The following is a 25,772-nucleotide window of genomic DNA, read 5'->3' as shown; positions in this document are numbered from 1 at the left end:
ACCTGGGTGAAGAGCATGGCCCTCTCCCTCTACTCCATCACCTGGGTTTTGGACAGCTAGCCCCCTGCCCATCAGATTTAAGACACAGGATGGTACCTGTCCTGACCCACATTTCATCTCTGTGCTTGTGGCTCGGTCCCGTGGGACAAGTTTTCTTTGTGCAGATTGGCTCTGGTAGCCCTTGTGGCTAACAGGAAAACTAGAGCTTCTACCTGCGGGAACACTGTGGCCCTCTCCCACTTCTCCATCACCTGGGTTTTGGACGGCTGGTTCCCTGACAATCAATTTAAGAAGCAGGCTGGCACGTGTCCTGACTCATGTTTCTTCTAGGTTCTTGTAGCTCGGTCATGTGGGCCAAGTTTGCTTTGTGCAGTTTCGCTGTGGGTACCCTTGAGGCAAACAGGAATACTGGAGACTCCACCTGAAGAAACAGGGTGGCCCTCTCCCACTACTCTATTACCTGGATTTTTGATTGCTGGCCCCCTGCTGCTCAGACTTAAGGGGGAGCCTGGCATGTGTCCTGACACTGGTTTGTTCTCCATGCTGGTGGCTTGGTCACGTTGGGCAAGTTTTCTTCATGCAGATTGTCTCTGGGTGCCCTTGGGGCTAACAAGAACACTAGGTCTTCTCCTGCGTGAAGAGTGTGGCTCTCTCTCACTACTCCATCACCTGTGTTTTGGACGTCTTGCCCCCTGCTGATCAGATTTAAGAAGGAGGCTGACACCTGTCCTTACCTACATTTCTTCTTAGTGCTGGTGACTCGGTCACGTGGGGAAAGTTTTCTTTGTGCAGATTGGTTCTGGGTGCCCTTGCAGCTAACAGAAATACTAGAGCTTCTACCTGCGGGAACACTGTGGCCCTCTCCCACTACTCCATCACCTGGGTTTTGGACGGATGGCCCTCTGCCGATGAGATTTAAGAATCAGTCTGGCTCGTATCCTGACCACGTTTCGTCTCCGTGCTGGTGGCTCAGTCACGTTGCACAAGTTTTCTTCATGCAGATTGTCTCTGGGTGCCCTTGGGGCTACCTAGAACTTCTACCTGGGTGAAGAGTGTGGCCTTCTCACACTACTCCATCACCTGGGTTTTGGACAGCTAGCCCCCTGCGCATCAGATTTAAGAAGGATGCTGACACCTGTCCTGACCCATGTTTCTTTTTGGTGCTGGTGGCTCGGTCACATGAGGCAAGATTTCTTTGTGCAGATTAGTTCTAGGTGCCCTTGGGGCTAACAGGAACACTAGCGCTTCTACCTGCGGGAACACTGTGGCCCTCTCCCACTACTCAATCACGTGGGTTTTGGACTGCTTGCCCTCTGCTGATCAGATTTAAGCAGCAGGCTGGCATGTGTCCTGACTCATGTTTCTTCTTGGTTCTCGTGTCTCAGTCACGTGGGCCAATTTTCTTTGTGCAGATTGGCTCTAGGTGCCCTTGAGGCTAACAGAAATACTAGAGATTCCACATGAGGGTACAGGGCGGACCTCTCCCACTACTCCATCACCTGGATTTTTGATCGCTGGTCCCCTGCTCCTCAGACTTAAGGGGGAGCCTGGCATATGTCCTGACCCACCTTCATCTCTGTGCTGGTGGCTCGGTCATGTGGTGCAAGTTTTCTCTGTGCAGATTGTCTCTGGGAGCACTTGGAGCTAACAGGGAAACTAGAGCTTCTACCTGTGGGAACACTGTGGCCCTCTGCCACTACTCCATCACCTGGATTTTTAATTGCTGGCCCCCTGCTGCTCAGACTTAAGGGGGAGCCTGGCATGTGTCCTGACCCATATTTCATCTCTGTGCTGGTTGCCCGGTCTTGTGGGGCAAGTTTTCTTCGTGCAGATGGCTCTGGGTGCCCTTGGGGTTAACAGGAACACTAGAGCTTCTACCTGCACGAAGAGTGTGGCCCTCTCCCACTAGTCCATCACCTGTGTCTTTGATGGCTCTCCCCCTCCAATCAGATTTAAGGAGCAGGTTGGCACGTGTCCTGATCCATGTTTCGTCTCCGTGCTGGTGGCTCAGTCACGTGGGGCAAGTTTTCTTTGTGCAGATTGGCTCTGGGTGCCCTTGCGGCTAACAGGAACACTAGAGATTCTACCTGAGTGAAGAGCGTGGCCCTCTCCCTCTACTCCATCACCTGGGTTTTGGACAGCTAGCCTCCTGCCCATCAGATTTAAGAAGAAGGCTGGCATGTGTCCTGACCTACATTTCGTCTCCGTGCTGGTGGCTTGGTCACATGGTGCAAGTTTTCTTTGTGCAGATTGGCTCTGGGAGCACTTGGGGCTAACAGGAAAACTAGGGCTTCTACCTGTGGGAACACTGTGGCCCTCCTCCACTACTCCATCACCTGGGTTTTGGACGGCTGGTCCCCTTATGATCAGATTTAAGAAGCAGGCTGGCACGTGTCCTGACCCACGTTCCTTCCTGGTTCTGGTGGCTCGGTCACATGGGTCAATTTTCTTTGTGCAGATTGACTCTGGGTGCCCTTGAGGCTAACAGGAATACTAGAGAACCACGTAAGGGTACAGGGCGGCCCTCTCCCACTACTCCATCACCTGGATTTTTGATGGCGGCCCCCTGCTGCTCAGACTTAAGGGGGAGCCTCGCATGTGTCCTGACACTTGTTTCTTCTCCATGCTGGTGTCTCGGTCATGTGGGGCAAGTTTTCTTTCTGTAGTTGAGTGCCAAGTGTGCTTACAGGTTGGAGGAGCAGCTGAGTCTCCACCTGTGTGAACAGCATGACCCTCTCCCACTACTCCATCACCTGGGTTTTTGACTGCTGGCCCCCTGACGATCAGATTTTAGGAGGAGGCTGGCTCGTGTGCTGACATATGTTTCTTCTCCATGTTGGTGGGTTGGTCATGTGGGGCAAGTGTTCTTTGTGAACATGAGTACTGGGTGTGCTTACAGGTATGAGAAGTAGCTGAGTATCCACCCGAGGGAACGGTGTAGCCCTTTTCCACCACTCCATCACCTGGGTTTTTAATGGTTGGCCCCTTGCTGCTCAGATTAAGGGGGAGGCTGCCTGGTCTCTTGACTTAGTCCTCTTCTCCATGGTGACATCTCCTCTACATGAGGAAAGTTTTCTCTGTCGGGATGAGCCCCCGGGGCACTTATGGGTAGTGGGGACTGTGGAGTCTCCACCTGTGGGAACAGTGCAACCCTGCCCCACTGCTCCACTCCCTGGGTTTTGGCGGGTGGGCCCCAAGTGCCTGGATTCAAGATGGAACTAGCATTTTGTCCAAATACTGGGACGATATTTGTTCCTCCTACAGCAGCAGCCCTGCCATCACCACAGTGATTCCAGGTTGTCTGACCTAAAGTTGGAGCAGAAATGGTTCTTGGTACCCCGTTCAGTCCTGCCCCAAGGTTGAATGCTCCGGATGCCTGTGAATGAATGGGGCCTGGGATGTACACACCACTGCCCATAGGGGCTGCAGTTCCGAACACACATGTTGGCCTGAAGTACTGTCAGCTAATGGTGAGCCACCATCACTGGTGCTGGGCATCCCCGTGGCAACTCCAAAGCCTGTTGTGGTAGATACACCAATGGGCGGAATTCCTGGCTTGTCACTAGAGGCCGGCTGGATACTGAGAGTGGTAATGGATACAGAACCTGCAAACCTGCCTTCACTGTGTTGTCTCTGGGTAGCTGGGCTACAAGAGCAGTTGGGTCCATAGCTGGTGTTGAGGCTACTGGTGTTCCTAACAGGTGAGAATTGTCAGGCTGCTGCCCATTATGATGCCCAGTTGTGGGCTGAGAGATGATTCCTGGGTCAGAGTGGTTGAAAACTCAGGTCTGTCCAATGGATGACTTTTTAGGTAAATGGATAGAGTCATGGGCCACCACAGTGTTGCCACAGGGTGGTGTGTTATCAGAACCAGAAAACACCATGTTAAGTGGGAAATGGTTGTCCCTGGACTCAGGGGAGGAACAGAAGATGGAAGCTTGAGATGGTGATGTAGTGTCCATGGTTTCACTGTTACAGGCCGAGTTGCAGTTTGCAGAGGGCTTGCCTACTGGAGTGGTGGTGACTCTAGAATCCATAAGGCACAAGCTAGTGGAAACAGCAACACTGGCAAGAAGGGCTGTCTTCTGATCTCTAGGTGGGCTGGTGAAAACTGGAGACTTTGCAGGGCACCTCTGCTTCAAACTGCAATGGCCCTGGGGAAATGAAGGAGATCCCATTCCAGATTCTTAGGGAAATCTGAAAATAACAGCCTTTGAAAGGGGAGTGGTGTCCATGTTGACGACACCAGGACCTGACATAAGCTTGAAGGTAGATGTAGATGCATTGGCTGTTATGGTAGAAGCAACTGTCTTAGAACTGATGGGCTGGACAATTGAAACAGGGCTATGTGTGGAAGGATTTGTAAGAGGGGCGGGTAGGATAGGAGGGGGGGAATCTACACACATAGGCACTGGGGATTCTGTGTTGCAGGATGGTGGCTGTAAGGAGGGGGTTGAGGTGTTAGGAAGTGTGGTGATGTCAGAAATGAGATATGTTACAGCAGTGACTGGCTGAAGCAGGCCTTCTTTCTTCACAGGAATTCCACAAATGTGATTGGAACTAAGATGAGGAACAAAACCAGCAGGAACAGTTGGAGAAGTTTTTTTTTTTTAAGCTGTAATAACATTTTTATTATTTTTTTCAATATATGAAATTTATTGTCAAATTGGTTTCCATACAACACCCAGTGCTCATCCCAAAAGGTGCCCTCCTCAATACCCATCACCCACTCTCCTCACCCTCCCATCCCCCATCAACCCTCAATTTATTCTCTGTTCTTAAGAGTCTCTTATGCTTTGGCTCTCCCCCACTCTAACCTCTGTGGAGAAGATTTAGAAACTATCTGTGCTGTCTTCTGACCAATGTTTGGTGTTAAAGATGGAGGGACAGAGGGAATCAGGGACTTGGCAGATTGGTCAGCCAAGTCATCAGTAGGAATAGGGACTTGCAAAGTGTGACTCCCCAAAAGCAGAGAGTTAGCAGTCTCTGAGGCAAGTAGGGATAAAGAAGTGGCAGGCTAAGCGTCTGAGCAGTCTCCTTTGATCTCTCTTTTGTCTTCCAAGATCTTATTCCTCTGACATTTGAATTCTTGAAGGTGTCCATGTTTTTGTCAATAGCTATGCAAGGAAACTTAGGAAGTTGGGGCAACTGGCCCTGGCCCCACAACTGGGGCGGTGGCAGTAGCCAAGAATGTGACATGGATGTTTTCCATTTGCAGGGCCTACTGCTGGCAGATACAGGGGAAAAAGAGCTCCTTGATGAGATGCCTGAAGGCTCATTAGCCTGTATCTCCTTCCTGGATAGGTATGATGTGTCCCCAACAGGCTGATGGTTTTCACCCAACACTTCCTTTGTTGATGTCTCCTGCAGTAAGGGGCAGCACGGGGTTGGGTCGGAGAGCACTGCTGCATCTGTATCAGGCACGACACTCCCGGCTGGGCCATGTGAGGAAGTGACTATGTGGCCTTCAGGGCAGCAGTTCATCAGAGACTTCTGGGTGTTCTCCCTCAAACCGTCTTCTGGAGGATTAGGATGGAGGTCCAAAGGTGCAGGGCTGCACTGCAAGGAACTGAGAAGTCCACCGGTCTCCAGGGGACATTTAAATGGTATGTCCCCAACGTTATGGGGGACCCTGTTCCCACCATTCTGCCCTTTGGTCTCTACAAGATCCTCCATCTTTTTTCTGGGATCTTCCTGGACCTTCTCCTCCACCCCAGATGGGCACGAAAGTGGGAGGTGCCTGGATGGTACCGTCTCCACAGCCTCCTCTACCTTCTCAGATAGTGAATGTGGGAGAGTGAATTTGCGCCCCATAGGAGGGATCCTTTTGGCTCTGGAGTGTCCAAACATCATGGAATTATGAGCAGACAGCACAGGTTTTTTCAGAGAGTTAGTCCAGTTCACCAAGGGAAGGATCCCCAGAGGGGTACATGTGGCCTGCCGAATGGGGTACCGCCTCTTTGGCTGGATGTATAAACTAGCTGGTAAAGGCCTACGATCCCAGTGGAATAGCCCGCGCCCAGGGCAAGTGAAGGAGCAGCGGGGTGGTCCTGGCAAGGTGGTGGAACAGCATCACGGGAGTGGCGGGGGGGGGGGGGGGGGGGGGAGGCAGGGGCCGAACACCGCCAGGCAATGGACGTGGCGGGGTGGGAAATGAAACTTACAAAGCAGGTTGCCCATATTGGGCTGGTTGTGCACCAAACGATTGCAAGATGGGAGTAAAAAAGCTGGAGAGCGCCTCCTGAGCTTCTGACTCCTCTGACAGTTAAGCAGGCACTGAGCCTGAGTGACTGAGCCAGGCCCTTGTGACGCCTCCCTGGAACACCGCGCAAACAGGGGCGTGCATGCCCAGCATGGCAAGTGACCACAGCAAAGGGCAAAGGGCGAGGCCCCAAAGCCCCGCCCCTTAGCCTCCCACTTCTGGGACTTCCCGCTGGCCACCGGTGGCTGGTATATAGATTTCCGGCTGCCTGTGGCAGTTGTATACAAGCAGCAGGGCCACTGCGTGGCGGCTGTGGGGGAGTGAGGTGGTAATTAATTGGCTTCTGCGGTAATTAGCAACTGTAAGGCAAACACTTAGGAGCCGTTGTAATTGTCTGCATTAGGAATACACCTCTTGTACAGATCTAATTAGCAATTTAAATAGTTCAGAAATTACATGCCTCTTGCCTTTACACTCCCTGAAGTACTGTTCATTAATGGGGGAAAAAATTCCTAGTAAATGTCATTTGCATTGTCTTGTGTTAAGGGCTCTACATCAAAGCCTCCTTTGCTGCCTCATACTGAATAATTCTGAGCTGTGGCTTGTGGACCAACACAGCTGTAATTAGGCGATGATGCCTTTGTAAACATGTGGCACAAAATCTGACAGGAGTTTGTTTTGCTGTGAGGTATCTCCTTCATGATTTAAGCTACAAATAATAAGAAGAAGAACTATAATAGAGGTAGAGCTAAAATAAGTAAATAAAGATTGAAACAGATATTGACTCTTTGTGGGCCATTGAAGTGATGGTTGAAAAGTTACATTTGAAAGACTTTTCACAAAGTTTTAGCTCCTCATGTGATTTTAGCGATGAAGTTGATATAGATATGAATGAGTGTGACTGGGGAGAATGGTCAAAATTATGATCTAAGGATTATGTTGATGGTAAAGTAGCTTTTGATGATATTTGTGGTATATAGTGAGAATTACATGTAATATGTCAAGTCCACGATGAAAGCCTAACATACAACTCAGGTGCACTCTATTTCAGAAATGCCTCAGTCAGAACTGACATCCCTGATTACCAAAATTTTGATTTATGCCATTCACATAGTTAAGTATATAGGTGGGTGTCTTCTGTTGTGGATCACAATTTCCAATGTAAAAACATCAAGCAATAAAATGTCTGGTGGAGACTCTGGAACTTCAGAAGTTTTTAACTCAGCTAAGAATTCTTAAAAAATTAAAACAATAATTTGGGTAAAAAGAAACAGAGAAATTTGTTATATTGTGGATATTAAGTCTGGCAAAGATGGTGAAACACAACAGAAGACCAAATCAATATTCAAACTGATATCAACTGGCTGAGATAAAAAATTAAGACACCAAAGATGAAACAAGCTTGAACTTGTTTCAAAATGCAAGATGTGAATAAGATCTGAGGATCTTTTTAAAAATATATGATCCTAGTAAAAAAATCTTAGTGTGACATACTGGATGGAAGACAATGAAGTTTTGAGGTGGATTAATAGAAATATAGTATCCGTAAGAAAGGTGAATAATAGTCCCACTGAATTTTGCATTGCCTACATTGTACACTACGATTCCACTTGGATGCTGTATTTTAAAATGGACACAAACTAATTGGAAGATGTCAAAGAAGGTTAAGCAGTTGGGGTGCCTGGGTGGCTCAGTAAGTTAAGCATCTGACTCTTGATTTTGGCTCAGGTCATGATCTCACAGTTTATGAGTTCGAGCCCTGCACTTGGGCTCTACACTGACAGTGCAGAGCCTGCTTGGGATTCTCTCTCCCCCCTCTCTCTCTGCCCTACCCGCCACCCCACTTGCTCTCTCTTTCTAAATAAATAAATAAGCAAAAAGAAAAAAAAGGTTAAACAGCATGGAGCATCTGAAGCCATACTGTGTCTCAGGAGAAAAGGTTGATAAAATTTGTAATGCTACATCAGAAAAGATAATTTTTCTATTAGCTTCAGAACTGTCATATAGAATGGTTAGAGAATTACATCGCATGGTCTCACCAGACAGACCGGGGATTACTACAGAAATGTTGCTTGATAATTTTAGCTCGACATCTAAAGAAAAGTTTAAAAATTGGAGGTGGTGGATAATAAGAATGGGTTGCCTTTTAGATTACATTTCTTTCCTGTAACTACTCTTTAGTAAAATCCTGTATTGTTAGGAGACAGGACTTACGTTGTCTCCAATTATGATAAAGCAAATGTAGGGAGGATTGTTCATTGCCACCTATTGGTAAAAACACAGAACTAAAATGGATTCAAGAGTATTCGTTTATTCTGAAGTTAGAATTTATGAGCAGACAGATAATATTTACTTGTTATTTTAATAATTATATATTAAAATCTGTGAATGGAAATCATGTGTTTATATTATGCAAGTGCCATTTCAATGGAAAAGTCCCTACTTTGAAATTAGCTTAAATGTAAATATAAAGGACAACTGTGTGATGTGTAAACGAATACATTAAACTGTAAAAATAAGTTAACATATGCATCGACCTTTAAGAAATAAAACAAGAATAGTGGTTATATCATATTTGTGTATTTAATGTAATTTCTCATCATTTGCTTGTTTATAATATCACAAGAGCACAATATTTTTAAGCTAAAATATTTAGGAACTATTGAAAGATTTTATAAGATGAGTGATGACATTGCTAAACTTTAATTTCATACTTATGTACGTTTTTGGGGGGTATAAAACAGACTAGTTTTGTGTTTATAATTAAATATGCTTATTGGGATTATTGTCAGTGGAGATGATCTATGGGAATTTTGCTGAAGTGTTGAATTATGGCATTCATGAGTTATTCTACATTCAACTGAAGACCCAGTAGATACATATAAAAATCTCTCATAAACACTTCTTTCATATTTTCTGTTACGAATAATTTAGCAAGCACCTGCTATATGCCTAGAACCATTGTAGGGGTGGAGGATGGAACAGGCAATAGGAAAGGTATAGGCCCTTACTCTTGAAGCTTACAATCTATTTTGGGGAGGTAGGATAGAGGTGAATATGCACTCTGGACAACAAGCCAACAGAATCATTTCAGATAAATGCAAATGTCTTAAAGGAAATAAAGCAGGGTCATTTATACTGCCTGTCATAGAGCCAGAGCACTTGGATTCTGTGGCATGGGAAGGCCTTTCCTTACAAGGTGCTGTGTTGAAGAAGAGTTCCAAATTATCAGTCACCAGCTGTGCAAAAAGTCTGGGAGAAGAGCACTGCAGGCAGAATAAAGAGTTGATGTATAAGTTATATGCTGACAATAAACTTTCAGGTTCAAACAATTGTGAGGGAAAGGATGAGTATACAGAATACAGAGTAGGACAAATGGTGGGAAAGTTTGGGAAGATAAGACAGTGGCGAGATCATGTAAAGTCTCATGGGTCAAAGAACTTGTACTTCATTCTAAGGCAAAGGGAAGCGTTTGGTTAGTCTTCAGTTAGGGAAGGGGTGGGTCAAATTCAGCAGCATCTTAATTTTTGTAAACAAGTTTTATTGAAATGCCACCACACACTTTTGTTTACCTTCGTGTATTATCTGTGGCTACTTTTTAAATTTTTTTTTTTTTAAATTTTAACGGGGGCGCCTGGGTGGCTCAGTCGGTTAAGCGTCCGACTTCAGCTCAGGTCATGATCTCACGGTCTGGGAGTTCAAGCCCCGCGTCAGGCTCTGTGCTGACCGCTCAGAGCCTGGAGCCTGTTTCCGATTCTGTGTCTCCCTCTCTCTCTGACCCTCCCCCGTTCATGCTCTGTCTCTCTCTGTCTCAAAAATAAATAAACGTTAAAAAAAATAAAAATAAAAAAAATAAAAAAATTTTAACGTTTATAATTCAGAGACAGAGAGAGACAAACTGTGAGCAGGGGAGGGCAGAGAGAGCGGGAGACACAGAATCTGAAGCAGGCTGCAGTCTCTGAGCTGTCAGCACAGAGCCCAACACGGGGCTCGAACTCACAAACTGTAAGATCGTGACCTGAGCCAAAGTCCATCGCTCAACCAACTGAGTCACACAGGCGCCCCTATCTGTGGCTACTTTCATGCTACATGGCCGAGTTAGGTATTTGCAACAAAGACTGTATGATCCACATGGCCTAAAATATTTACTATCTGATCCTTCACAAAAACGTATACCCATCCTTGAGGAGTGATAGCTTTTGTTTATTTTGAGCCATGAAATCTGTAGAGAAAAACTGTAGGGGGATATAAAAAGAAGTTAGGAGGCTATTGATATAGTCTAGGTGAAATGTGATTGTGTTTTAGACTAGGCTAGAAATGGTGGAGGTGGGAGATGGAAAGATGTAGGAGATGTTAGGGAGCCAGAGCTAAAGATACTTGCTAACGGTTTATGTGTGGGTAGAATTAAGAGAGAAATCAAGAATAATTCCCAGAATTTTGGTTTGAGCACATGCATGGAAGGTGATTTAAATATAAAATTACCAATTATTTATCAAAATTTTAGGACTAAGATTATATTTTTACTGATAAGCAGAAAAAAATAAAACAATTTTTTATCATATAAATTAGCAAGGCCTATCTATCGATCTATATATCTTTCATCATCATCATCATCATCATCATCTATCTATCATCTATCTATCTATAATTAAAAATATATTACCTTGGAGTTAGCCAAAACCTGCTTAGTCAAGTATTAGCTGAGGGTCTTGGACAAACTACTTCCCATCTCTGAGATGAATTTTTAAAAATTAATATGAAAATGAACAGAGAGGTGCAGATATATTTTCAAAATAGTGATTTCATTTCCTTTCAATAAATACCCAGAAATGGAATTTCTGGATCATATAGTAATTCTATTTTCAAATTTTGGGGAAATGTTTATACTATTTTATATAGTGGCTGCACCAATTTGCATTCCTGCCAACAGTGTACAAGGTTTCCCTTTTCTACACATCAACACTTGTTATCTCTTGTCTGTTTGGTAATAGACATTCTAACATGTATGAGGTGATATTTCATTGTGGTTTTGATTTGAATTTCTCTGATGATCAGTAATGTTGAGTACCTCTTCATGTACTTGTTGGTCACTTAAATATCTTCTTTGGGAAAATGTCTGTTTGTTCAAGACCTTTGCCCATTTTTAAATTGGATTGCTTAGGGTTATTTTTTTTTTTGAGATTTATGAGTTCCTTATGTATTTTGGATATTAACCCCTTATCAGATATGTGGTTTGCAAATATTTTCTCCCCTTCTGTAAGTTGCCTTTTCATTTTGTTGAGAAGCTTTTTGGTTCAATGCAATTTATTTTTACTTTTGTTGTTTGTGCTTTGGGTGTCATATCCATAAAATCATTGCCAAAACCAATGTCAAGGAGCTTTTTCCCTATATTTCCTACTGGAGTTTTATGGTTTCAGGTCTTACATTTAAGTCTTCGGTCCATTTTGAGTTCAGTGTGTGTGTGTGTGTATGTGTGTGTGTGTGGTATAAGATAAGGGTCTATTTTCATTCTTTTGCATTTGAACATCCAGTTTTCCCAACACCATTTGTTAAAGAGACTATCTTTTCTACACTGAGTATTTTTAGCTCCCTTGTTAAATATAAGTTGACCATATATGTGTGGGTGTATTACTGGACTCTTTATTCTGTTCCATTGGTCTATGTATCTGTTTTTATGCCAGTTTCATACTATTTTTTATTACTTTAGCTTTGTAATATAGTTTGAAATCAGGAAGGTGATGCCTACAGCTTTGCTGTTCTTTATCAGGATTGAGTTGGTTTTTTGGGGTATTTTGTGATTCCACATCAATTTTAAGGGTTTTTTTTCTATTTTTGTAAAAAAAAATGCCATTGGAGTCTAGATAAAATTGCATTGAATCTGTAGATTATTTTGAGTAGGATGGGCATTTTAACAGTAATAATTCTTTCAATTCATGCACACAAGATGTCTTCCATTTGTTTGTGTCTTCTTCAATTTTTTTAATCAATGTATATAGTTTTCAGCATACATATCTTTTTCCTCCTTGAGTAAATTTATTCTTGAGAATTTTATTTTTTTGATGCTATTGTAAATGGGATTTTTCCCCCTCTCATTTTCAGATAATTCATTTTTAAGGTATAGAAATGTAACCAATATTTGTATGTTGATTATGTATTACTGAATATATTATTTCTGACTTGGATGTCTTTTATTTCCTTTTTTGCCTGGTTGTTCTGGCTAGGACCTCTAGTACTATGTTGAACAGAAATGGAGAGAGTGGGCATCCTTATCTCATTCCTCATTGTAGAAGAAAAGCTTTCAACCTTTTGCCATTGAGTGTGATATTAGCTGTAGGTTTGTCATATATTGCCTTTATGTTGAGTTACATTCCTTCTATACCCAGTTTTAGGAAAGTTTTTAGCTTGAATGGATGTTGAATTCTGTCAAATGTTTTTATGCATCAGTTGAGATGATCACATAATGTTTATGTTTTATTCTATTAATGTGATGTATCATACTTATTTATTTGCATATCTTAAACCATCCTTTCATCTCAGAGATGAATCCCATTTGATTATGGCATGTGATCCTTTTAATGTGCTGTTGAATTCAGTTTGCTAGTATTTTGTTCAGAATTTTTGAGTCTATATTTATTAGAGATATTGGCCTGTAGTTTTCTTTTCTTGTGGTGTCCTTATCTGGCTTTGGTATCAGGGTAATGCTGGCTTCATAAAATGAGTTTAGAAGTGTACTGTCCTCTTCAATTTTTTTGAAGTTTGAGAAAGATCTTTAAATGTTTGGTAGAACTCATCAGTAAAGCCATTTCTCTTAGACTTGTTTTTTTGGCAGATTTTTGATTGCTGATTCACAGTTCTTTTTTGTAATTTGTCTTTTAGATTTTATATTTATTCATGATTATTTTTTTAAATGTTTATTTATTTTTGAGAGAGAGAGAGAACACACAAGAGCAGGGGAGGGGCAGAGAGAGAGGGAGACAGAAGATCAGAAGCAGACTCTGCACTGACAGCAGAAAGCCCCATGTGGGGCTCAAACTCACGAACCATGAGATCATGACCTGAGTCGAAGTCAGACATTTAACCAACTGAGCCACCCATGTGCCCCAGTGATTCATTTTTGATAGTTTATATGTTCCTAGGAATTTATCAACTTCTAGGTTGTCTAATGTGTTGTTCATAGTAGCCTTGTATGATCCTAAGTGTCCACTGATGGATGAGATAAAGAAAATGTGCATACAATGCATTGGATACATTGTATTCAATACATACAATAGAATATTATTCGCCCTTAAAAAAGAAGGAAATCCTGCTATTTGCAACAATATAGATTAAACTTGAGGGCATTATGTTAAGTGAAATAAGTTGGAGATAGATAAACAAATACTGTATGATCTCATTTATATGTAGAACCTAAAAAAAAAACTTATAAAATCAAGAACAGACTGGTGGTTGCCAGGGGCAAGAGGTTAGGTGGGGGAAATGGATGAAAGTAGTCAAAGGGTACAAACTTCCACTTATAACATGAATAAGTTTGGGGGGTATAATGTACAGCATGGTGACACTAGTTAACAATATTATATTGTTTATTTGTAAGTTGCTAAGAAAGTACATTTTATTTTTTTTTAATATTTGTTCATTTTTGAGAGAGAGAGAGATACAGAGAGAGCACAAGTGGGAGAGGGGCAGAGAGAGAGGGAGATCGAATCTGAAGCAGGCTCCATGCTGAGCTGTCAGCACAGAGCCCAACATGGGCTTGAACTCACGAACCATGAGATCAAAACCTGAGCTGAAGTTGGAAGCTTAACTGACTGAGCCACCCAGGTGCCCCGAGAGTACATCTTAAAAGTTCTCAACACACACACACACACACACACACACACACACACACACACAAGGTATGTGAGGTGATGGATGTGTTACATAACTTTGTGGTGGTAACCATTTTGCATTATGTACATATATCAAGTCATTGTGTGTATACCTTATGCTTATACAATGTTACTGTCAATTATCTCTCATTAAAATTGGAAACAATAAAAAAAATAAAAATGGCTCCCTCTCTGCAGTTTAACTGTCCGCTGTTACTTCCCAGGTTTATCCTTTTATTTATCTCTGATGGCCAGAGATATACTATAGCTTGCTATCTTTGATATAATATGTTTTGGGGAAATTAAATCATTGGCTTGTTTTAGAATTGTGAAAGAATAATTATCTCTGGATAAAGTTAGAGATCAAGGATTGCCTTTTAATTTGAGGGAGTTCTGTCTGTGTGTTGCTTTTCTTATTGGCTGATCCAGATTGACGATGTAATCATCATAACAGGATGTTAAGATAAGGCTCTTTACATCTCAGTCTCAGTTATATAACCAACAACATAGGTGGCAAGGAATTTGATATTCCATAGTAAGGGGCTAGGTTACATATGTTAAAAACACATTTTGTAACTTTTCTTTTAAACTGAAGAGACTGAGGGAGAAGTTATAATTTGAAGAGAGAATTTTCTTCAATGGAAGTTGTCAGTGAAGAGGGAAAGAATTTCTTTATTTCTATTTTAGATCTGGTAGAGGTGTTCTGATACAGGCCCATAGAGTATTGGGGAGTCACACTGGAAAACGGTGAAAGACAAGAAGGTGGCTCAATCAGGCTATACAAATAAAGTGGAAAATTACAGCTAAGAAATCACTGTACTTCCATCTATGGGATAAAGGTGTATTTCAGAGGGGTATAATGCTGGAGAGGCACCTTGGGATTGTCCTGTGTCTCAGCCAAGAAGGCTACCTAGAGAGGTAAGTAGGCCTCAGCAGAAATAGCCTGATTAATAGCCATATTAATAACTGCTCCAAGGCTGAGGTAGGAGTCTTAAAACAATCTTCTGGAGAAGATTCATTCATCTGCATCAGAGCAGTGGTGTTCAGGGATCCTCAACTATGTTACTTTTTTTATTGTCGCTGTAACAAATTACCACAGATTTAGCATCTTAAAACAATACCAAGTTATTCTCTTACAGTTATACAGGTCAGAAGTCTAAAATCAAGGTGTGATCAAACTATTCCTTCTGGAGACTTCCAGAGAATAATCTGTTTCTTTGCCTTTTTTAGCTCCTAGAGGCCACCTGAGTGGAGTTGTGGCTCCTTCCTTCATTTCCAAGGCCAAATCTCTCTCTCTCTCTGTCCCGTTTCTTCCATTGGCATATTGCCTTCTGGGTTGGACCCTACTGTCTCCTCCTCCTATAAGGACCCTTATGATGACATGGGACTCATGTGAATAATCCAGGATTATCTCCCTATCTCAAGATCATTAATTTAATCACATCTTCAAAGTCCCTTTTACCATGTAGAACAACATATTCACAGGTTTTGGGGATCAGGACATGGATATCTTCGGGGGAGGGGTGCTATTCTTCTGTGTGCCTTACCAGGGAAGGAAGGTAGCTCAAGAACCCACCAAGTACCACAAGAGGAAGAATCAACTTTAAACAGCGCCAGGCTAAGAGAATATTGGTACCAGCTCAAAAGAGTAAAAATCAAAGAAGACATTTTCTGCCTCTTCCTGCCCCTATTTCTCTTTCCATGACCCCAAGGATAAGAAATTTCTGATGACAAGCTAGAAAGGAAGGTAGAAATACAGGCTAGGGAAACAGGGAAGAACGAATCATTTTCTCCTATTGTCCTATATTAAAATTCCCACCTAAAGCCATGTTGAGTTGAGGGAAAAGGGAGGCTTTTACTTTGAATAAATTCAAAGTCGATCATTATTGTGAAATGAACATTATAGTTAATGAGTCAGAATTACCAGAGAATGTTATTGATGATGATGATGATGATGATGACGACGAAGATGATCTGTGAGTGATCAGACAAGTCATGCCCATGACTCATGTAAGGATGGTAACAAACTGAATCCACAAAGTAGATTTGAATAGGTACTGTCAGTGAGGAGGGAGGTGGGAGAATTAAGCTGTTTCCTTATTGAACTTTGAAGGTTATGCTTCTTCAACATAATGGTTTAATAGTATATTCCCAACTTTCATTGTTTTATGCACATGAAAAAAACAGATGACTGGAAGATTGATAAAGGCTATCATGTGATGGAACGGGTAAGAAAATGTAACCCTGAATTAGAGTTTGATATTTTAATTCCTGCATTTTCCAAAGCTAATAAATGGTTTAATTGGCAGGAAAAGAGAAAGAAGTGAACATAAAGGCTACAGAGAAGTAATTGCTGACAGTGCAAACAGAAATAGAAACAACTGAAGTGCAAGATATGGAACTACTGATAGCCATATAAAGTGACACTGAAGTACATAAATTACCATGGGGAAAAGAGGAGAAAACGTATTAATAAAAACAGAAATGTAGTTTGGGGGCATGTAGTGAAAGGGCACACTTAAATACCCTTCTGTTATTAAGGTCATATAACAAAGGAATGTCAATTCAGTAGCTATCTCTTTTGACTGCTCCATGAAGGACGACTTGTCCCTTCATACCTTAATTATGTCTGAAATTTCCATTGATCTACAACACAGTACTGCACTGATGTTCATGATGTCCTGACCTCGTAAAAAAGAAAGATGATTTTTTGGAAGTATACCATTTTCTATTGCAGGAACATGAGTAACACATTTTAGAAAGATTGCCATTAAAAGGTTCATATAAAAGAACTGCAGTAACTCCAATATGGTGCCTAATGGTCCACTTCTCCTGGAATTCTTGTTCTCCCTTGTTGAATCAGGGTTTGCTCTGGGTAAACCAATAGAATAAAGTGGAAGTCATGATATATGAATTTTGAAGCTAAATGACATTACAACTTCTGCCTTGGTCTCTTGAACCACATGCTCCAGGAGAAGTCAGTCAGCTAGCATGCCATGAGAATATTCAAGTAGCCCTGTAGAAAGGTGCATGTAGACAGGAACTATAGTTCCAATCTAATAGCCAGCACCAATTTTCCAAGCCACATTTGAAAAAGCCCCATTGGAAATGGACACTCTAGCTCCAGTCAAGTGCTCTGATAACTACATCCACACTCAATATCTAACTAGAGCCTCATACTAGACCTAAAGACATAGCCCCCAACTGTGCAGAATCCTCATCAATAGAATTTTGAGAGATTATAAATGGTTATTATTTTTTAAAACACTATATTTCTTAAGTTTATTTATTTTGAGAAAGACAGAGACAGCGTGAGCAGGGGAGGGGCTGAGAGAAAGAAAGAAATAGAGAATTCCAAGCAGGCTCCTCACTGTCCATGCAGAGCCCAATGTGGGGCTCAAACTCACAAAAAAATGTGAGATCATGACCTGAGCTGAAACAGAGTCAGATGCTTAACCGACTGAGACACCCAGGTGCCCCTAAACCACTCTGTTTTGATAGTTATTTGTTACATAGCAATAAATAATAATATATTCACCCTTAAAAAGTAAAGTGTGGAAACTAACCCAATCAGATAGCTTTGGACATACTTGTCCAAAAACAAATTCACCAGCAATTGAATTTGCTCTCTTCTGGTTGAAATTGCTATAAATTCCTAGAGCTTTACTTGCATTCTTATTCTAACTCAGGCATTAACCAGCTGCTTGAGTTAGAGCACATTTTAAAACTGTTTTGAGCCTTTTTTTTTCATTCATGAAATGGGTTCATAATATCTACCTAACAGTTTGTTGAGAGGATTAAATATGCAACATATTTAAAGCCTTTGGCATGGCAAGAAAGTTGTCAGAAAATGTTTCTTTATTTCCCCTTTTTCTAAAGCTTTTAGACTGATAAAATCTCAGTTATAATGATTGCACATTGAGTAAAATAATTTATGGTATTGATTTTTTTTTTAATTCCAGAGGATATGTTAACAGCCAGTAGGTTTATATTTTCTGAATATGTTGAAACCATGCTTTGGGGGGAGATAAGATTGGTCATGCCTTCACAGTGCTCTGGGGTGCCAAATTCTGCTTATTAAACCAATCGCTATTTGGAGTGCTATGTGGATTTTGAAGAAAAATTCATATTAATTGCAATGATTGAGAGAAAATTTTCTCAATGTAGCTTCATATGTTTGGAGGAATATTACAAAACGATAGAAAACAGTCACTAATAAAATGATATGTTCCATTTTGAAACATAGTAGTTTGATTAAAGGCAAGCAGGGCGGGAGAGAGGTTCAGAGCTGAGCTGAAATCTATCCAAGTCCATGGCTGATATGGTCTAAGGATTTAAGGAGCTTTATAATTAAAATCTTTAGCCTGCTGTGGACAATCGATATTCACCTGTAGTTCTTCACTGTTGCTAGAGAACGTCTCTAAATTTGTTCTCACCTTTGTTTTGCAGCACACCTTAACAAAAAAGGTAAGCCTGTACTTGCTCAATCTTTGTATCTGCAAGTTTCTTAGAGTTATTCTGAGCATTTTCATTACAAGTTAAGCTCCAAAGGATTTAGGTTTGGCCAAACTGAAGCGAGAAAACCTGCCCAATCTAGGTCCCCCTGATTTTGGGATTGGTCCTATATGTATTCTGTCGTGTTTCATAGCAAACTTCCTGAGGTTATCCCCAACAACTTGGTTCAACTTGCAGCTTCAACGGACCAAGAATATGAAAACCACCTGCAGCTCATATAATCTGAACATCCCTGAAATTGGAGATTTTTAAACTACAAAACCAAAAGAGAATCAAAAGTCAATGGGTGCCTAGGTGGCTCAGTCGGTTAAACATAGGACTCTCGGTCTCGGCACAGTTCACGATCTTATGGTGCCTCAGCTTGAGCCCAGTGTCCAGCTCTGTGTGCTGTCAGCACAGAGCCTGCTTGGGATTCACTATCTTTCTCTCTGTCTTTGCTCCTGCCCTGTTCACGTTCTCTCTCTCTCTCTCAAAATAAATAAATAAACCTAAAAAATTGTCTAGACAGAATTTTTGCAGTTTATTTTGTCCTTAATAAATTACATCTTCTATCTCCTGCATGGGTTCACTTTTTTTTTTTTTTAGCACATGAGAGAAGGAGGGTGTGAGGGTGGGGGAAGGTGATAGGGAGGGAAAGAGAGAGAGAGAGAGAGAGAGAGAGAGAGAGAGAGAGAGAGAGAGAGAGAAAGAAAGAGAGAGAGAGAGAGAGAGAGAGAGAGAGAGAGAGAGAGAGAGAGGAGAGAATCTTAAGCAGGCTCCACACTCAGCACAGAACCAAACTCAGGGCTCAATCCCACACCCCAGGATCATGACCTGAGCCAAAATCAAGAGTCTGATGCTCAACTGACTGAGCCACCCAAGCGCCCCTTCTTTTATATTCTAAATAATTACACCTCTGTTCTTTTTGTATCATGTCTACATGTCCCAAGAATGACAACGCATATTAAATATGTGTTTATATGTGTTGAATATATTAAGTATATATCACATGTCATATGTACTTATTTATAATATATATAAAATATATATGTATTCATAGATATATATTCAGATATTTAAATATTCTTTCATTTAATGTATTTTTTAATTTACATCCAAGTTAGTTAGCATATACTTCAACAGTGATTTCAGGAGTAGATTAATGCCTCTTACCCATTTAGCCCATCCCCCCTCCCACAACCCCTCCAGTAATCCTCTGTTTGTTCTCCATATTTAAAGACTCTGTTATGTTTGGTCCCCCTCCCTGTTTTTATATTATTTTTGCTTCCCTTCCCTTATGTTCATCTGTTTAGTATCTTAAAGTCCTCATATGAGTGAAGTCATATGATATTTACCTTTCTCTGACTAATTTTGCTTAGCAAAATACCATCTAGCTCCATCCAGATAGTTGCAAATGGAAAGATTTCATTTTTTTTTGATTGCCGAGTAATACTTCATTGTATATATATAACACATCTTCTTTATCCATTCATCCATCGATAGATATTTGAGCTCTTTCCATACTTTGGCTATTGTTGAGAGTGCTGCTATAAACATTGGGGTATGTGTGTCCCTTTGAAACAGCATACCTGTATCCCTTGGATAAATACCTAGCAGTGCAATTTCTGGGTCGTAGGGTAGTTCTAGTTTTAATTTTTTGAGGAAACTCCATACTGTTTTTCAGAGTGGCTGCACCAGTGTGCATTCCCACCAGCAGTGCAAAAGAGATCCTCTTTCTCCGCATCCTCGTCGACATCTGTTGTTGCCTGAGTTGTTAATGTTAGCCATTCTGACAGGTGTCAGGTGGTATCTCATGGTGGTTTTGATTTGTATTTCCCTGATGATGAGTGATGCTGAGCATCTTTTCTTGTGTCTGTTAGCCATCTGGATGTCTTCTTTGGAGAAGTGTCTATTCGTGTCTTTTGCCCATTTCTTCACTGGATTATTTGTTTTTTTGGGTGTTGAGTTTGATAAGTGGTTTATAGATTTTGGATACTAACCCTTTATCTGATATGCCATTTGCAAATATCTTCTCCCATTCTGTTGGTTGCCTTTTAGTTTTGCTGATTGTTTTTTTCACTGTGCAGAAGCTTTTTATTTTCATGAGGTCCCAGTAGTTCATTTTTGCTTTTGTTTCCCTTGCCTCTGGAAATGTGTTGAGTAAGATGTTGCTGTGGCCAAGATCAAAGAGGTTTTTGCCTGCTTTCTCCTCGAGGATTTTGATGGCTTCCTGTCTTACATTGAGGTCTTTCATCCATTTTGAGTTTATTTTTGTGTATGGTGTAAGAAAGTTGTGCAGGTTCATTTTTCTGCATGTCGCTGTCCAGTATTCCCAGCACCACTTGCTGAAGAGACTCTATTTCATTGGCTATTCTTTCCTGCTTTGTCAAAGATCAATTGGCCATATGTTTCTGGGTCCATTTCTTGGTTCTCCATTCTATTTCATTGATCTGAGTGTTCTTGTGCCAGTACCATACTGTCTTGATGATTACAGCTTTGTAATACAGCTTGAAGTCCGGGATTGTGTTGCCTCCTGCTTTTGTTTTCTTTTTCAAGATTGCTTTGGCTATTGGTATCTTTTCTGGTTCCATACAAATTTTAGGACTGTTTGTTCCAGCTTTGTGAAGAATGCTGGTGTTATTTTGATAGGGATTGCATTGAATATGTAGATTGCTTTAGTTAGTATTGACATTTTAACAATATTTGTTCTTCCTATCCAGGAGCATGGAATCTTTTCCCATTTTTTTTTGTGTCTTCTTCAATTTCTTTCATAAGCTTTCTATAGTTTTCAGTGTATATCTTTTTCACCTCTTTGGTTAGATTTATTCCTAGATATTTTACGGGTTTTTGTGCGATTTTAAATGGGATCGATTCCTTGATTTCTCTTTCTGTTGCTTCATTATTGGTGTATAGGAATGCAACTGATTTCCGTACATTGATTTTATATCTTGTGGCTTTGCTGAGTTCATGGATCAGTTCTAGCAGTTGTTTTTAGTGGAATCTTTTGGGTTTTCCATATAGAGTATCATGTCATCTGCAAAGAGTGAAAGTTTGATCTCCTCCTGGCCTATTTGTATTCCTTTTATTTCTTTGTGTTGTCTGATTGCTGAGGCTAAGACTTCCAATACTATGTTGAATAACAGTAGTGAGAGTGGACATTGCTGTATTGTTCCTGACGTTAGGGGGAAAACTCTCATTTTTTCTCCACTGAGGATGATATTAGCATTAGGTCTTTCGTATATGGCTTTTATGATCTTGAGGTATGATCCTTCTATCCCTACTTTCTTCAGGGTTTTTATTAAGAAAGGATGCTGTATTTTGTCAAATGCTTTCTCTGTGTCTATTAAGAGGATCATGTGGTTCTTGTCCTTTCTTTTATCGATGTGATGAATCACAATGATTATTTTGTAGGTATTGAACCAGACCTGCATCCCAGGTATAAATCCCAGTTGTCATGGTGAATAATTTTTTAATGTATCGTTGGATCTGGTTGGCTAATATCTTGTCGAGGATTTTTGTGTCCATGTTCATCAGGGAAATTGGTCTATAGTTCTCCTTTTTAGTGGGGTCTTTGTCTGGTTTTGGAATCAAGGTAATGCTGGCTTCATAGAAAGAGTTTGGAAATTTTCCTTCCATTTCTATTTTTTATAACAGCTTCAAGAGAATAGGTGTTAATTCTTCCTTAAATGTTTGGTAGAATTCCCCTGGAAAGTCATCTGGTCCTGGAGTCTTGTTTTCTAGGAGATTTTTGATTACTTATTCGATTCTTTACTGGTTATGGGTCTGTTCAAATTTTCTATTTCTTTCTGTTTCAGTTTTGGTAGTTTATGGGTTTCTAGGAATTTGTCCATTTCTTCCAGATTGCCCACTTTGTTGGCATATAATTGCTCATAGTATTCTCTTATTATTTTTATTTCTGCTGCATTGGTTGTGGTGTCTCTTCTTTCCTTCTTGATTTTATTTATTGGGGTCCTTTCCTTTTTCTTTTTGATCAAACTGGCTAGTGATTTATCAATTTTGTTCATTCTTTCAAAGAACCAGCTTCTGGTTTCATTGATCTGTTCTACTGTTTGTTTTTTGTTTTGTTTTTGTTTTTGTTTTTGTTTTTGTTTTTGTTTTTGTTTGGTTTCGATAGCATTGATTTCTGCTCTAATCTTTATTATCTCCTGTCTTCTGCTGGTTTGGTTTTTTTTTTTTTAATATTTATTTATCTTTGAGAGAGAGACAGAGAGACAGAGAAAGAGCATGAGAGGGTAGGGGCAGAGAGAGAGAGAGAATGGGAAACACAGAGTCTGAATCAGGCTCCAGGCTCCGAGCTGTCAGCACAGAGCCCGACATGGGGCTCAAACTCACAAACTGTGAGATCGTGACCTGAGCCGAAGTCAGACGCTCAACTGATTGAGCCACCCAGGCACCCTGGTTTAGGGTTTTGTTTGCTGTCTCTTCCCGCTCTTTAAGGTGTAATGTTAGCTTGTATATTTGGGACTTTTCTTCCTTGTTTAGGAAGGCCTGGATTGTTTTATATTTCCCTCTTATGACTGCCTTTTCTGCATCCCAGAGGTTTTGGACTGTGGTGTTGTCATTTGCATTGGTTTACATGTACTTTTCAATTTCGTCTTTAACTTCTTGGTTAGTCCCCTTCATTCTTTAGTAGGATGTTCTTTTGTCTCCAAGTATTTGTTATCTTTCCAAATTTTTTGTTATGGTTGATTTTGAGTTTCACAGTGTTGTGGTCTGAAAATATGCACAGTATGATCTCGATCTTTTTGTACTTGTTGAGGGCTGATTTGTGTCCCAGTATGTGATCTATTCTGGAGAACGTTCCATGTGCACTGGAGAAGAATGTATATTCTTCTACTTTAGGATGAAATGTTCTGAATATATCTGTTAAGTCCATCTGGTCCAATGTGCCATTCAAAGCCATTGTTTCCTTCTTGTTTTTCTGTTTAGATGATCTGTCTATTGCTGTAGGTGGGGTGCTGAAGTCCCCTACTATTATGATGTTATTATCAATGAGTTTCTTTATGTTTGTTATTGATTTCTATATTTGGGTGCTTTCACATTTTGAGCATAAATGTTTACAATTGTTAGGTCTTCTTGGTGGATAGACCCCTTATTCTTCACCTCTTGTTACAGTCTTTATTTTAAAGTCTAGATTGTCTATATATGTATGGCTACTCCAGCTTTCTTTTGTCCACAATTAGCATGATAGATGGTTCTTCATCCACATACTTTCAATCTAAAGGTGTCTTTAGGTCTAAAGTGGGTCTCTTGTAAACAGCATATAGATGGATCTTGTTTTCTTATTCATTCTGTTTCCTTATGTCTTTTGATTGGAGCATTTAGTCCATTGACATTTAGAGTGAGAACTGAAAGATATGAATTTATTGCCATTATGTTGCTTGTAGAGTTGGAGTTTCTGGTGTTCTCTGGTCCTTTCTAGTCTTTGTTGCTTTTGGTATTTTTTTTTTCATCTTTTCTCCCCTCAGAGAGTCCCCCCTTAAAATTTCTTGGTCATAAACTCCTTTAATTTTTGTTTGGGGAATTTTAATCTCTTATTCTATTTTGAATGACAGCCTTGCTGGATACAGAATTCTTGGCTCCATATTGTTTCTGATTCAGCACATTGAATATGTCCTGCCACTCCTTTCTGGTCTGCCACGTTTCTGTGGATAGGTTTGCTGCAAACTTGATCTGTCTTCCCTTGTAGGTTAAGGATTGTTTTTCCCTTGCTGCTTTCATGATTATTTCCTTGCCTGAGTATTTTATGAATTTGACTATGATATGCCTTGTTGATGGTCAGTTTTTGTTGAATCTAATGGGAGTCCTCTGTGCTTCCTGGATTTTGATATCTGTGTCTTTCCCCAAGTTATGAACGTTTTCTGCTATGATTTGCTGACATAACCCTTCTGTCCCTTTTTCTCTCTCTTCTCTCTTCATTTTTCTCTTCACCTATGATTCTGATGTTGCTCATTTTAATGAGTCACTGATTTCTCTAATTCTTAAATTGTGTTCTTTTGCCTTAGTCTCCCTCTTTTTTCTGCTTCATTATTCTCCATAAGTTTGTCCTCTGTGTCACTGATTTACTGCTCTGCCTCATCCATACTTCCTGTGTGGCATCGATTTGGGATTGTAGCTCGGTTATAGCATGTTTCATTTTATCCTGACTAGCTTTTACTACTTTTATCTCCGCAGAGAGAGATTCTAATCTATGCTTGACCCCAGCTAGTATTCTTATTATCATGATTCTAAATTCTGGTTCAGACATATTGCTTGTGTCTGTGTTGATTAAGTTCCTGGATGTCATTTCTTTCTGCTCTTTTCTGGGGGGTTAATTCCTTCATTGTCATCATTTTGAAGGAAGAAAAGGAATTAATAAAGTTAAAAAAATTGAAATTAAAAAATTAAAAACAACACACACACAGAAGAATCAAATAAATGATGCTAGATCCTAGGTGTGTTTTGGTCTGGTTGTTGAAAGGAGCTTGATAGATTAAGAGACAAAAAAAAAAAAAAAAAAAAAAACAGGAAAACGTTTGAAAATTTGAAAAAATGAATACAATGAAGTAAAATAAAATGAAATGATGGAAGTAAAATAGAATTTGAAAAAAATTACAAAAAGGTAAAAATTATATTCAAAAAATTAAAGAAAAAATATTTTTAATAAAAATTAAAAATAAAAAAAATTTTTTCTCTTTCTGTATTCAAGAAAAAGAGAAGAAAATTGTATAGATGGACCAGCAAACAGACTGAAATATGGTTGAAATTACATCGTTTTCCCCTAGAAGTCAACCTATGAAGCAATTTATAGTCCATAAACTAAGCAGGTAGAGAGATTTGTGGTTTTCCTGAAGAGCGAGGTTGGACCAGTTGGGAGGGGCTTAGTGTATTGGCTCCATTCTCCACTAGATGGTGCTGCTTAACTTACTGGGGTGGATTGTTGTGGCACTTGTAGGTGTGTATGTGCATGCACACCTAGCTACCCAGTCTCTAGCATAGGAACTCTATTCTCCCATGTCAGCAAAATGGGATGAAAATGGCATCACCTAGCTACCCAGTCTCTAGCATAGGAACTCTATTCTCCCATGTCAGCAATCATGCATCTGTCCCTTTTCCCTGGCTTCCATCCAGTCTCTGCTTTTACATTGTCCATGACCAAGCTGTCAGGTGGCCAGGCAGCACCTCCCTCCTGAGTTTTATCTCAGATTTGG

The 25,772-nt window shown here is 40.6% G+C and overlaps 1 protein-coding gene across 1 annotated transcript; it reads right to left on the bottom strand.

Moving 5' to 3' along the window:
• Positions 1-2,532: 2,532 nt before the first annotated feature.
• On the bottom strand, positions 2,533-5,850 carry LOC131483836 (putative UPF0607 protein FLJ37424). Its single transcript, XM_058682241.1, has 3 exons — positions 5,226-5,850; positions 3,614-3,760; positions 2,533-2,660 (listed from the first exon to the last, which is right to left on the bottom strand). Exons 1-3 carry the CDS (start codon positions 5,848-5,850, stop codon positions 2,533-2,535), a joined length of 900 nt encoding a protein of 299 aa, XP_058538224.1.
• Positions 5,851-25,772: the final 19,922 nt, after the last annotated feature.

The sequence above is a fragment of the Neofelis nebulosa genome, chromosome 1, assembly GCF_028018385.1.
Source record: "Neofelis nebulosa isolate mNeoNeb1 chromosome 1, mNeoNeb1.pri, whole genome shotgun sequence".
NCBI lineage: Eukaryota > Metazoa > Chordata > Mammalia > Carnivora > Felidae > Neofelis > Neofelis nebulosa.
Note: the sequence above shows the minus strand (reverse complement) of the source record. Positions and strands in the feature narration are given on the sequence as shown.